The following is a 14,224-nucleotide window of genomic DNA, read 5'->3' as shown; positions in this document are numbered from 1 at the left end:
CAGACTAAAAAAGAACTAACATGTGTTTGTTTTTGAATTGTCACTTAGAGTTTCCTGAAAGCACAGACTGTTAGATGGAAATACAAAAGAAAGCAGGTCAGGCCAAACCAGCAGTTTAAAAAATAGCTGAGTTGGCCAATGTTTTCTGATGAAACAGGTACAGCTTAGCAAACCAGCGTTTGTTTACAGTAGTAACATGTATGCATTGTGTATGGTTAAGAGCGGCACTTTGTCACAGCCATTAATCATTCAGTTTCATACAGATTTATTAGTTGGTGTTTTAAGCATAATGGGCTTATAATAACAAAGTGTGTTTCAAGTGCCAAACAATGCCTACATGTGGGTGTACACACACATACACACAAACACAAGACACAGACACATGATGTGCTCACAGGTATTTACTGCGTCACTCTCTGCCTGGCACCTTCTTTATTAATAAGTGCAGTGTTTAGATGGGTCAATCCTTATCAAAGCTGCCCTGCTGAGGTTTAAGTGTTTGCTTGTAAAGTCTCCTCTGACCTCAGTCCGTTGGCATGCTGAGCCACTCAATACTGCTCATTATAAAGCCAGGTCCGCACCCACTGACCTCCATAACATCCCATCACAGGATGTGCTCTTATAGAGTCTAGATAGTGAAATACAAGCTGGCATTCTCATGATACTTTTGGTAACAAAAAGTGGTGTTTCCAAGAAGTAATTTTCCATGTTTTTGTCAGGCCCAACAGCTCTATTTACACAATAATTGCTTAACTTTACCACAGGGAGTTTTGTTCTGGATGGGAAGCAGAATCTGTCACAACCTTGCAGTTCTCCCAAGGTGAATGAATCCTAAAAAGAACAAAGAAGAAACACTTGGTAAATAATTAATAAGGGAATGCTAATTATGAAATCAAGACAAATGCATGAAAGTTTACACTGGGGTAAATTCAAGAAACAAACAAATATGTAGAAAGTCAAACAGACTGATTCGGAAGTATTTGATATGGTGTTATACAGGGACGAATTATCTCACAATACTGACAACTGTGCATTTCAAGAATGACAAAATCAAATGTGCAACCACAGCTAGATAATTCATAAAGAACAAACAAATGGGCAAAACCTGTCTTGCAACTCCTGTAATGTAAAACCTCCTGAACTCTGAACGCTTTCATCTTCCGTCATGGCTTCAGTCCAATGTCAGCTCTTTTTCAAACTTGTGGTGCAACTAAATAGACACTACAATACAACCATCTTTCGTAATGCGTGGTCACGCTAGAATGACGGAAAGAGTTGTTTTAATAGCTGCTAAAGTCCAGATTTCGGATGTCTCCTTGGCTTCCTCATCGTGCCACCTATACTATCCACCCTGCACCCCTGCAAAGCCCAGGCCAGCTCACAGATGAGGAGGCTCCGCTCACCCATGTTAGTACAGCTGCCTCTTCTCCGGCCTCAAACCAGCAGCAGCAACAGCTGGAAAGACTGAGGCTTTGTCTGGCTCAGTAGGCCAAAAGTGCTGGGAAACTGATATTTGTCTGGCCGCAGCGTTGAGCTATGGGGCCACGAAAGGGCATCATTGGCTACCACTGGATCAAGACACTCCATAATAGACAAACCATGTTATGCTTTCTTGAGCGTAACAGATCATGGGTTGCGATGTTCTGCTTGTTGGATAGTGGTGGTAAATAGTTGGTGTTTCTTAGCGGATGTGCCACTTTGTGAGTGGATGGATGATGGTTTGGCTCCACTGTAAGTGCAAAAACGGGAAAGTAGATTTGGATGCTCGGGGAAACCGCATAACTGTACAGTTTATAAATTGTGTTCTTTATGACCCATACTAGAAATGAGAAATCAAGAACCTAACAAATAGACATTTTAAATTAGTATGTAAGTATATATTCCTTTTTATTTGTTGTAGAAGCAGCATCATCATTCATCCATGTCATCCAGTGTCAAAGGCTACTATAATGGTAAGTTGGTGAGTTGTTCCCTTTTGTATTATATGTTCCTTTTTTTTCAACAGTCATAGGATAATACAATACAAATGCCTTCACTCAGGATCAGACATACTGAAAACAACAGAGCAGAAACTTAGGCACCAACACAACAATGTTTTATTCCAATTAAACAGGCAAGCCAAATTACAGGAATTCAAATCATATTTGAAACTGTTTGAAATGTTAAATAAAAGTAGTATTCACTATTGAATGATATTATCACTCTAAACAATTTCATTCATAAAACAAAGGTGTGAAATGTCAACCTAAATTGACTGTGAAAGTGACTTGACTGCATCATGGCCATAACAGTGTAAGCCTAGGCAGGATATACAGTGTTATGTCATGATATTATACAGTATTTGTAAATAAAACATTAGCTACCCTAAGCTATCACGGTTATTATGATCTTTATTACAATACATCATCACTGTATGAGAACTATATTTGGCCACCAGCTCCTAGTCTTTCTCTCCCCCTGGTTCTCCCCCCTCTCCTTCCCTCTCCCTCCCTCTCTCCTGCTGTCACCTCTCACAGAGCATGGCAGCATCAAGCCAGCTTGCATTTTAATTTGGCCCTGAAGTTACTTATTTCATTATCGATCATCCGTAATGCTGAATCAATGTTCATCTTGTTACGTGGGCCATACCCGTGTAATACAGTGATAGTGGGGCCCAGAGTTACTCATTCCCTTTACAAAGTGACTTTACCGTAAAATCAATGCCTTGTGTTACTGATACAGGGGAAACTGCAGCAGATGGAGTGAGAGTGAGTGGGCAGAGAGGAAACAAAAAAAAAACAACTCACCTTCAATGCACCGTTGTTAAAGGCACTCACTAAGCATAGCAAATCTCTACATTGTTAATATTATGTTATTGTACTGTAGCTTAACACACAACTCCTAAACCAGGTGCAGTTCATTATATTGTTGATATTTAAAGTAATAACATATTCAGATTATATCAGATTGTTTGGATGTAGTGGTTTACGGATCACCGGTGCATATATTAATAACTTTTGAGCAGGCTTAGGTTACTTTAGACTGCCCCTTGAACAAGCACAAGCATACGGTGATGGAAAATTATAATGATTTAAATCACTTTCATTCGTGGAATCGTTGATTTTGTTACCAAAATGATGATGTTTAAATTGACTATATACTATAAATATCACATCAGGGCATTATGCATCATTGTTACATCTATATGAAAGCACTATAAGAGTAAATTAAACACAGCGCTAATATGAACTGTCAATTTCGAGTGATAACCAATCAAAATATAAAACCAGAATTTCTCTTTGCAATGGTTTGAAGGGACATGAAAGTATCACAGGTATTATTTAGATTATATAATATCAAAGAGGTCTCTACCAAAATCAAAAAATCACATTCACCAGGGTGATGAGGCTTTAGTGGATATTATATTGACAGATGTTAAGCTCCTATGGATGCAGTATTTTGAAGCACATATAGTGAGTCTATAACCTGAGTTGTATAATTATTAACATCCCATCCAGGCCTATAGATAGATGGAGTATGTAAGTTAATATGACCATGGACATTGTTCATTGTACAAAATGTATAAGCTGAGGGCTGCTTGGTTTAAGCTCTGTTCAAGGCCTGAATCTAAAAATGGATCTCCCACTCAATCCATGAGCTTAGTCTGAATGAGTGACCGTTTAAATTTAGTAGTAGCCTACAACCTGAAGTTAACAAGTTAATGTAAAACATTTGCAAGGCAATGCGTTAATTCACGCTTTGATCCGCTGTCATAACCCAGTTTAATAAGTTGCAGTCCATTGACTATTAATTTGTTTCCAAATGGTGTGAGCAGGAGGAACGCTTCCAAAATGCTTTACTTTGCCACTAATGCAAATCAAAGTTGGGCTATCTATTTAATATGCATGATTGGTTGGTGTAATGTAATTAAAATGCTGCTATTTAAATTATCCAACAGTATAAAAATTAAACTTTAAATGTATTTCAAAGTACACTTGCTTCTGCTGCTAAGAACAATTAATTTCAGAAACTAATTCATTTATTGGATTAAGCTTCACTGTTCTTTAAACACTGCAAGATTTATTGGACCTTTATTTCACCCTAATGGGACATAAGTTTGAAGGAGCTTATTTGGAGATTGAATGTGTTGCACAGTTAGTTTTTTAGGTTACCCACAGATTTAAGTTTGAACCTGCTGAGGAACACTTCTGATTAAAAACAACAGTATATTCCCAGCAGCTAAGAATAATTACTTTGTAATAAGATATAATAATAATAACAATAGCCAATTTTATGAATTACACTTTCCTATATTTTGGCATATAGTTTCATCATTCTGACATATGTCAAATATATTGTAGCTTATATATTTGCCATAGCTTGATCACATTGAAAAATATGTAAATCAATCAAGCTGCTCTCTGTCATATGTCATATTTACAGCAGCCGTTTCTGCTGGTAAAACTGAAGATGTCAAATTCTGTTGAGTAACAAACTCTGCCAATATAGTCTACACTCCGGTCCCTTTTCAAGAATTGCTTAACAAAATGAGAGCTGGTTTGTAATGTAAACAGAAATCACAAGTCTCTCTCTTTCTCCTTTTTCCTCACACACACTTTACTGAAAAGCATCAGTGGTCATTAATTGAGTTTTCTTTTCAAATCCCCATTCGTCACCCTAATTAGCCGATGTTGATCAGCAAGGGCTCCCTTAATATTGATTCCATGTGTGATAAGAGATGTGTTTTTCTGTCACCAGGGTGTTAAGGAAAATATCTAAATGTGTAATTTGAAGTGCCTCTGTTTGAAGCCTTTGATCTCGCCTGTTTTGCAGAGCCTCGGTTCATCATTTGCGACGTGTCGCTGGTGCCCTGTGTATTGCATAAGGAACTACTGTTGAGCGATAGGCCGTGTATGTTTGCTTTTGAGAATGTGAAATTGTGTCATCTGCATAATTACCGTCAAAGAGTTCTTTACAAAACAGCCCTCAAGTCACTGATGATTGCACTCTTTTTTTACAGCACCTACCAATTTAATTGACACCATTGCACTCCCATGCTTGCTCAAAAATTAAGAACACTAATTTAAAATAGGAGTAATAAAAAAATAAAAAAAATAATAATAATACTAATTTTAAAAAAATTATAATAATGACGTTATTTGAATTATAATGATTATAATTCAATTAATAAAACAATTAGTTTTGTTATTATAAGGATTATTAATAAGGGAATATCAGATGTCACAATACATAAATTGTCCACATGTGTGTGTGCGTGAGTGTGTGTCTGTGTGTGTATACGGAAGTCAAGCAGAGGTTAGTTTACTGTTTACTGAGACTCTCTTTAGGAGAGAGGGGAGCGGCGTCCTAATGCTTTTATGGCTACGCCAGTTTCCCGGGTCGGTGTGAAAGTGTTAAGTTAGTGCGTGGTGCGTTTGATTGGAGGCAATAAATCAGACGCAGTCCCTGGCGTGGATGGAGTGGGGGGGTGGGGATGGCGGCCGAGCGACGTGGTCCCGGGGATGAGACACGTGTCCATCCGGACTCAGAGCGCTGCTTAGCGGACACAAGCAAGCAGACACCTCGCTGGACTCTCAGATTTATACTCTCACTTCCAACGTGTATAAAACACACACACACACACACACCCCCACACACACACACACACACACACACACACACACACACAGACAGACATACACAAACACACACTCTCTCTATCTCTCTCTCTTCCACTCGTTTTCGTCTCTCTCTTTTCCAGCACTCACATTTTTTTTAAATCTTTTTTTGTAGGCCTTTATCCACTTTCTTCTTTTCACTTATTATGCAGGCAGTTGTGTATCTAAATGTCAAATACCATCCACTTATCTTTAACCACCCTTCACTTCACTGTCTGGACCCCCTCAGTTTGCAGGTCGATCGCACGTGTGTGTGTGGTTGTGCGCGCATGTGTGTGCGTGTGCGTGTGCGTGTGTGTGTGTGCGTGCGTGCGTGCGTGCGTGTGTGTGTGTGTGTGTGTGTGTGTGTGTGTGTGTGTGTGTGTGTGTGTGTGTGTGTGTGTGTGTGTGTGTGTGTGTGTGTGTGTGTGTTAAGTGTGAGCGTGCTATTGACTGCTATGTAGTGATTACCATTCCGGTCGGATGGCACCAGCAAGCCGCTGTAATTAATAACCCCATAATCCGGGTTGGGGTGGATGTCGGCGAAGAACACACACAGATTCAGGACAGAGTTTTACAGAAACAAGGCGTATCCGTATGGTAGCTCCATATGAGAAATTATAGCTGCTATTATCCCTCCCAGACAATGATAACTATCTGCCTCTAAAGAAGATTAAAGGTTTATACAAGTTGAGAATTCTTGGAAACCCGGATCGCATTATCAAAACTAAACTGATGAGATTTGATCTCCCTGTCAATAATACATTAAAAACGTACCATATTCAAATAATAATAATAAGTCAACCTCTGCAGTTGTTTTGCAAACGATTAACAAAACAGATGCTGGTAGGAAATCGGGTTGAAATGCGATTAAGGTTGTCCCATACACACTTTTATGTATTGATTCATGGAATTTCAATCCTGACTCCCTTGTTTGGTTTTAATCCGTATTATTTACAGGAAATATCAGGTCGCTTTTAAATTATCAAATGTATTTATTTAGGTAAAGTCTGTCCGGATGATCGTTTTGTTATGTAGTGGATTAAATAAGAGACTTTATTTAAAACCACTACATTATTTGTTGACTGAAGCTTTTCTTCGAGTGATCTGTTCATTTCACCCTCACGATTATTTGTATTAATATTATTTGTAATATTTGTATTTGTAATGTTATCATTAGTGGTGTTGTTTTTAATAATTATGCTTTTACTTTATTTATATTTATTTTTTGTACACTTGCTTATTGGAGTCAGAGTGTTATATCCCAGAATATACATGTCCCCAGCCCAATCCACTAAAATGTTTATTGCTTATCATGGTCGGTACTTTACACTTAGTCTTCATTAACAGTGTAATGCGCCTATCATCAGCTCTCTCTTTGATGTCAAGTGGCAACATGCAGCCCGTTTGATGTCTCAAATTAAAGACTGAATTGACTCCGATTCGCCTGCCACCAAGAGCCCATAACACCTCAAAATCGGTGTAAGAAAACACAGCCTGCACCGAGTGATGTAGCGATAAATAAAAAGGTGTGTTTAGCCTGTGATCCGGCATGAGCGAGCACCCTCGGAAGTTACAATTATTTATTTTTGATAGTGATTTACATGTTAGACACTGACTGTTGCGATTTGTTTTAATACGGAAGTATGTCAATTCAAAAAAAAATTTGTGCGTAAACTTTTTCCATCAATAAAAAAGTAGGAAAACTGGATTTAAGTGGTAAAAACGGCATCTTTATTTCGTTTTTGAACCGATGTCCTCTTATTCTCCAAAGTTTCTTCTGTGTGAAAAGGAAACTGCAGACAAAAAAAGTTAATCAGTCACTGACACCGAAATGCTTACTGTTGTGCAAATGGCCAAAATTGTGAATTAACACAAAAAAATGTGGTAGGACAGACGCGGACAAATAACAAATTAAATAGATTGGCGAGCCATAAAATGAGATTTGAAACCCCATTCAAATAAGAGCTCGCGACGTCAGTGCACTTATCCCAGAGAGAGAGAGAGAGAGAGAGAGAGAGAGAGAGAGAGAGAGAGAGAGAGAGAGAGAGAGAGAGAGAGAGAGAGAGAGAGAGAGAGAGAGAGAGAGAGAGAGAAAGAGGGAGGAGAGAGAGAAAGAGAGAGAGAGAAGCTGTTTGGTGTGTATGAGAGGGAGATTTGAGAAATAGGAGGGGCTTCTAAACGACTAGAAATGTCAATCTGAGCAAGGGAGTCCCAATAATCTAAAGCAATCTGTAAGGACCTGACCTTAGTCCATCCAGATCAATAGGGAAGTGAGGGTGGAAAGAAGAAGAAGAGGAAGAAATAAGGGGCGCAAACCGGATCGTTTACACTGGCAGTTCCCGAGGAAATATAGACTTCCCTTGCTTGCACCTTTTGTTGCTCACATGCTCACACTGTAAAAGTGGATATCGAGGCAATTTCCCTGCTTTGTGTGGCTGCAGCAGACTTTTTTCCCGTTTCCTACCACCATGTCTTTCCCTCAGCTGGGATATCAGTACATCCGACCGATATACCCGCCGGAGCGCCAGGGGATCTCCAGCAATGCCCGGGCCGGGACAGAGCTCAGTCCGTCCGGCGCGCTCTCCAACGTCCTCTCCTCCATGTATGGATCTCCTTTCGCCGCAGCAGCGCAGGGCTATGGAGCGTTTCTGCCCTACTCAAACGATATATCAATTTTCAATCAGTTGGTGAGTCATTCTGCTCTCTATTAACTCATCCATAACTTTTATTTTACGCATGGAAAGAAAGAGACAATAAATAAACTACATGTGCCCTCTGGAGACGTTTTTAAGTCAACTTTTTTTTTTTAGAGCGCCTTGGTGTATGACACTTGACGCTGAATCTTTAGGAAATGTAGGTAAAAGTGGTTAAAAAGTAACAGATTAACAATCCGTAGTTAGGGTTTATTGTTAGCACACCATTTCCTGAAACTCATTGCAAAAGAGTTAATAAAATGCTTCTACTTGCTGTGGGAGGTTTTCAAGTGTAGAAATAAGTGTATAAAAGTAAAATAATGGCTGTGCAAGTGCTTTAAATACATTTAAAAAAGTAGTTTAATAAGTTATTCATGGTTAAGCTTGTGATGCGTAAATACTGATTTGAGTTGTGACAAATATACTTTATCCGTTTTGTTTGTTTACACTTTAATACTAACCCGATTGTTGTTTTATTATTGTAAATCCACATAAGACATGATTATGTTTTACTCAAAGAAGGATTCCAGACAGGGCATTAATATTTTAAGTCTATAAATCCCTCTGACTCTTTGATTCTTTGTCTTTTTGCAGGGTGCTCAGTATGAGCTGAAAGACAGTCCCGGGGTACAGCACCCAGGTTTTGCCCACCACCACCCTGCGTTTTACCCATATGGCCAATATCAGTTCGGTGACCCGTCCAGACCCAAAAACGCCACGAGGGAGAGCACCAGCACCTTGAAGGCCTGGCTCAGCGAGCACCGCAAGAACCCCTACCCCACTAAAGGAGAGAAGATCATGCTGGCCATCATCACCAAAATGACCCTCACACAAGTGTCCACCTGGTTCGCCAACGCCAGGCGGAGGCTAAAGAAGGAGAACAAGATGACCTGGGCTCCTCGGAACCGCACTGACGAAGAGGGGAATGTTTACGGCAGCGATCACGAGGGGGAGGAGGGGGACAAGAGGGAGGACGAGGAGGAGATCGACCTGGAGAACATCGACACGGAAAATATTGAAAACAAGGACGACTTGGACGACCAGGACGACCTGCATTCAGATATGAAACTAGACGGGAGGAGTGACTCTGAGATTTCTGACGGCTATGAGGATTTACAAGGGCCCCCAGACCACCAGAGGTTTCTGAAGGCTGTGGGGAAAGAGGGCAAAGACGTTGAGAGAGGAGCAGAGCACTTCCACCACCATCATCATCATCACTTGGACACAAAAGCGTCCCAAGCAAACGGTGAGCAGCTCAAACTGAACGCGGTATCCGTGAGCTCACCGGAAAACATCCCTGCCCCGGTCCAGAAGCCAAAGATCTGGTCTTTGGCAGAGACAGCCACGGCCCCTGACAATCCCCGCAAATCGCCACAAATGAACGGCAGCCACTCCGCAGGGCCCGCCGGCGCTCAGACCATAATGGCCCCTCATAGACTTATCTCTTCTTGTCCTGTTGGGAAAATCCAGAACTGGACGAACCGAACCTTCTCGGCGCATCAGCTGGCATTACTGAACTCTAACCATTACTTGGGACTCGCAAACCAGGCCACAGCCACCGGCCTTGCCCTGTACAGCAGCAGCAGGCAAACGGAGGACAAGAGTCATAGTTCAGAGACTTCAGTCACAGGTACATGTCCCCGACACTGAGACGCGCATGTATAAATTACTACAAAAACAAAGACACTAGCCCATTGACCGTCATTCATTTCTATTATTTTAGACCTCCCGTTTCCTCCTTTGCCTGTACATGGATTGTTGTTCTCTCTCTATAGGCCACACAGATGAACAGTGTTATAGTTTACAGTGTGTGTGATGTATGAGTGTGTGTGTGGAGTGTGTTTGTCCGAGAGGATTATTGAAACCTCATCAGAAAGCATTTATGAAAAAAAAAGTTGAATTGGGTGAAAACTGTTTTCATGCCCCTTCCTTTCTTTATTTGGTATTGTTACATCCATATGGCAAGCTATTAAGGCCCATGTGCTTGTATTCAATGGTTTACATAAATCCCTCAACCTATTAAAACAACTCGACACTAAATTCACTGAAACCCAGGATGGGGTATGATAATAGGCGTTTTAATTATTGCTTTTTTAATTTCGATTGCCAAAATTTCAGAGAGATCTAGTGCCTTGGATGCAGAGAAAAAAGTTGTTAAAACAGCTTTCCACCCACTTCAAAGATAGCGAGGCTGTCACTAATGACATTAGGGAATTTTCTTTTTGATGCCATTTCACATTATTCTTTTTTTAAACGCCATATTTACCCAAATTAGCTTTTATTCTAAGATTTGTTTTTATCCCTGTGTGTGTGCGCTTGTGTTATTTCGTCAAGGCCTATGTTACACTTACTTGTTTGGTCATGCAAATGAGCTCAATGCAAATTCACTACAGGCTCGTTGTTAAAAGGCAATTGTCACTTTTATATCACTTTGTTTTTTAGCTCTTCCTAAGGCTATTATTAGTAGGATTTATTTTCCTTTTTTTAAGATCACTACATTTTTTTTATGTTACCCCTGTGTATTTCAGGCCTCTGAACCCACTAGCAGCAGCGGTGCTTCTCTCGGCTCTCTCCTCTGCATTACCTCTCTCACCCATCCTCTTTATTCTTTCTATTTTATTTTAATTTGAATATGGAATGTAAAATAAGAATAATACATCTCTGTATACTTACATTGTAAGCATGTCCTGTGTAAAACTGCTAATGTAATAATGTATGAACCTGTAGTCTGTGAGTTTTTCTTTTCTTTTTGTAAGTTCTGTGAGGATTTGATGTTCAAATGTTTTGTATATAAAGTTAAGAATATGTACATACTTGTGAACCAAATTGTACAAGAAAGTCTATATTTTGGCTAATAAATGAACTGCTGCAACTTTAAGAAATTGTCGGTTTTTGGCGGAGGTATTTTGACAGCTGCTTTTGATGGTGGCTGTTATTGTGCATTGCAGCTTGAATTGCACTGCTTTGGTTTCTGTGTGTGTGTTAGTGGACAGCCTGAGGCAGAGTCTTCATCCTCCGTGGCAGTGATAAGTAAATATTCGAGAGGGATTTATCACACTTTTGTAGTGGAGGGACTTAAGGCTAATTAGCCAGTATTGCGGCATACATTTGGATATGAATGTTGTGGGATTATCCTTATAGAGGCGTATAGCGGTCGTATTAAAATGAATAATTATTTCATTAATTTTGCGTGTGAAATTCTACAGTCTTTAAAGAGACTTTTAGGTAATGAACTGTTATTGGTATTTGGGAAAGAGCTGATCCTCAAGATGGATTTTAGCTTTGCAGTGCAACTCCCAGATCTCATAATGCTCAATTTGTAATGTTTTTGCTCTTCGCATGTATCTTACATGTTTCTCAACTAACGCTGCTCTTCGGTATAATTGTAATATATGGTCGCTGTGGAACTAATAATAACATCATTTATTTTCTTTGCCCGTGATGTGATCATTTGCATGTGTGAGCCCTTATCACAGGAAGTTATGTAAACTTAGTGTTGGAGCTCCCTCTACAGTCACATGCAGTCGGCCATGTTCTGCTGCACTCACATTCAGATCCTCGTCTCTAGTTTTTTTCGTGCCAATTTCTAATCTATCTATCCGTTTTTATTCAAAATTCGATACTAACATTTTGTTCTCTTAAATCTGTCACAATATGATACATTTTTAAGATGTTTTCAGGCCTTAGTGGTGTGATTTTGTGATGAACAAACGCAGTGCATTTGTCAAAATCAGTGGTTGGTTTTCATGCGTCAAAAACAAAACCATTTTTGAAAGGCATTTAAAAAGACAAGATTAATTTAAATGCTATTTTTTCCCAAATGTTAGAAAAATATTTTATGAAAAACAAAGAAGTATTTTCAGTTGGGTTGGCATGCAACAAACCATTTGCCATGTATACAAATGTGTACAAAAAAGACACAACAAAACCAAAATTGTAACATAACTATCAGAACTCGTAGATACATTCAGTTTTTTTCTCACTACATTATTGAACAATTTGTCATGGCTTTGATGGTTAGATTTAGGATCATAGGACTTCTCAATTCATATCGTTGAAAGCGCATTTGTTCGTTTCATTTTTTTTTAGAGTGAGGCAAAATTACTTTAAAGAATTTAGCCTACTATAAATTATTGAATGTAAGAAAAATAATTTCGTCAATATTCCTTAAATTCAAAATGTAAAAATATTTTAACCAATCCTCAACATTTAAAAAAGCTCAGATAAGAAATGAAAGTGTTAGTTATTCACAGTTTGGTCTTTTATCCCACCTTTTTAACTGCATACAAAATATATTCATGTTAATACTTTCCAAAAAATACATTTTGGAGACAACCTGCGATTTTCCTTATTTATTCCTAAAACTTTCCGTTTATATTGTTTTTCTAATTTCAGCTTTCTTTTATTAAACTTGTGAGGACTTAGTTTTATGACTGCATTTATATATTTTTATGACTGCATTTTAAAACGCAGTCTGTCACACATTCCTCGACCAGCCTCAGATGGTCAGCGAGAACAATATGTTTTAATATCTGCCATTCAGATTAGTAAAGGCAAATGAAAAGCGCTGATTCGCTGCAGCCGTATCCTCTCTAGGTTTAGGATATGTTTTAAACAAACTCAGCCGAGGCAAAGACTCTGGAGCCTTTTGCCTCTCACCATGTTGCCTTCCTGTCCAATCAATTATCTTCCTTCAGAGCCCATCTCACTGCGCGATGCATATTCATAAGGAATCAAGCAGCTGATTGATGTTGTAGTTTTTTTGTGTTAATTCTTGCCCACTTTTGTTAAAGGAAGTAGCTTTGAATGATGCTACATATTTATTATTATTAAACACAAACGAAAATTGTGTGATATACAACAAATAAAGAATACAATACAAATAACTGTATAAACCCTTTATACATTTTTAAAAAGTGGCCTATCATGACATGTATTATATACCAACGTTTTAAAGATTTATGTAACCCGAAATAAAATATACTCTATAAATAAAAGGTGGGCAGTAAGGGCAGCATGCGAACATAGTGCACCTTATAAATAACGATGCTTATTTCCTCACTGTTCAATGGACGCTCTGCTCCTCAGGGGCCCAGAACAAGCCACCTCTTGATCATGAGGATTCAATTGAAATGCTACTGAAGGGCCAGTGATCGTGTCTGGAGCTCAGGGCCTCTCCTCTGATCAGTGCATGAAATTAGGGATTAAAATGCCTCGGCAGAAACAAAGTAATCATGGCTGCTTATGTCGCCATACGTGTCCAACCTGCTCCCGGTTACAAAGAGCAAATGGAATGCATTAGCTAACATTTCGCTCTGAGCTACACAGGGACCATTTCCAGTGGGGCATGGTGTGTCACTCGTTTCCTCGCACGTTAAGTGGATGTTCTCCTGGCTAATGAGCAATAATCAACATTGACTCCTCTTCTTATTTCTGAGGTCCATGCTGCGTTAAATGCTCAGAGTCTGCGGGACTCACCGTAGCTCTGCTGTACTCAAGTGCCTCTAAAAAGCACATAGGCTAATCTGCTTCACACTGGACCTGTAAGAAAAGTCAGACTGGAATTCCAAATATTAAAAACATACTTGCTAGAAGCTTCAAACAGCTACAAAATAATCAAAATATGATATGGATTATTCCAATTCACACACATTATAAAGTAATAGATCCTCAATTATGTTTTGTAATTATTTACAAATTAGTGAATGCTTATTCAAAGTTCATAGGCTTTATTGTCAGTGCTACAGTGTATTTATCTAAATGAAAATATTCAGTCCAACACCGCAACATAAGTGAATATAAGAGATAAAACAATCAAACAAATAAAAAACAATAAAAGTGCTGCAAGAAGCATGACTAATGTGCAGTAGATGTTTAAATATATAAGTATAT

The 14,224-nt window shown here is 39.0% G+C and overlaps 2 protein-coding genes across 5 annotated transcripts in view; one reads left to right on the top strand and one right to left on the bottom strand.

The window, feature by feature from the left end:
- LOC307030739 (uncharacterized protein) overlaps positions 1–14,224 on the bottom strand; it is a 316,946-nt gene that overhangs the window by 269,907 nt on the left and 32,815 nt on the right. For all 4 annotated transcript variants that reach the window (XR_013805766.1, XR_013805767.1, XR_013805768.1 and 1 more), the window contains one exon: positions 760–831. Coding sequence is in view for 1 of the 4 variants with exons in the window: in XM_079667369.1 (XP_079523495.1) it covers positions 760–831 (72 nt within the window). In the remaining 3 variants the exon portion in view is untranslated. The remainder of the gene's footprint in view (positions 1–759; positions 832–14,224) is intronic.
- irx3a (iroquois homeobox 3a) lies at positions 7,817–11,214 on the top strand. The gene is made up of 3 exons (XM_079666630.1): positions 7,817–8,326; positions 8,927–9,962; positions 10,451–11,214. Exons 1-3 carry the CDS (start codon positions 8,108–8,110, stop codon positions 10,516–10,518), a joined length of 1,323 nt encoding a protein of 440 aa, XP_079522756.1. The 5' UTR covers positions 7,817–8,107; the 3' UTR covers positions 10,519–11,214.

The sequence above is a fragment of the Notothenia rossii genome (assembly GCF_949606895.1).
Source record: "Notothenia rossii genome assembly, chromosome: 2".
NCBI classification, from domain to species: domain Eukaryota; kingdom Metazoa; phylum Chordata; class Actinopteri; order Perciformes; family Nototheniidae; genus Notothenia; species Notothenia rossii.
The sequence above is the reverse complement of the archived record's forward strand: the minus strand, read 5'-3'. Positions and strand labels throughout refer to the sequence as shown.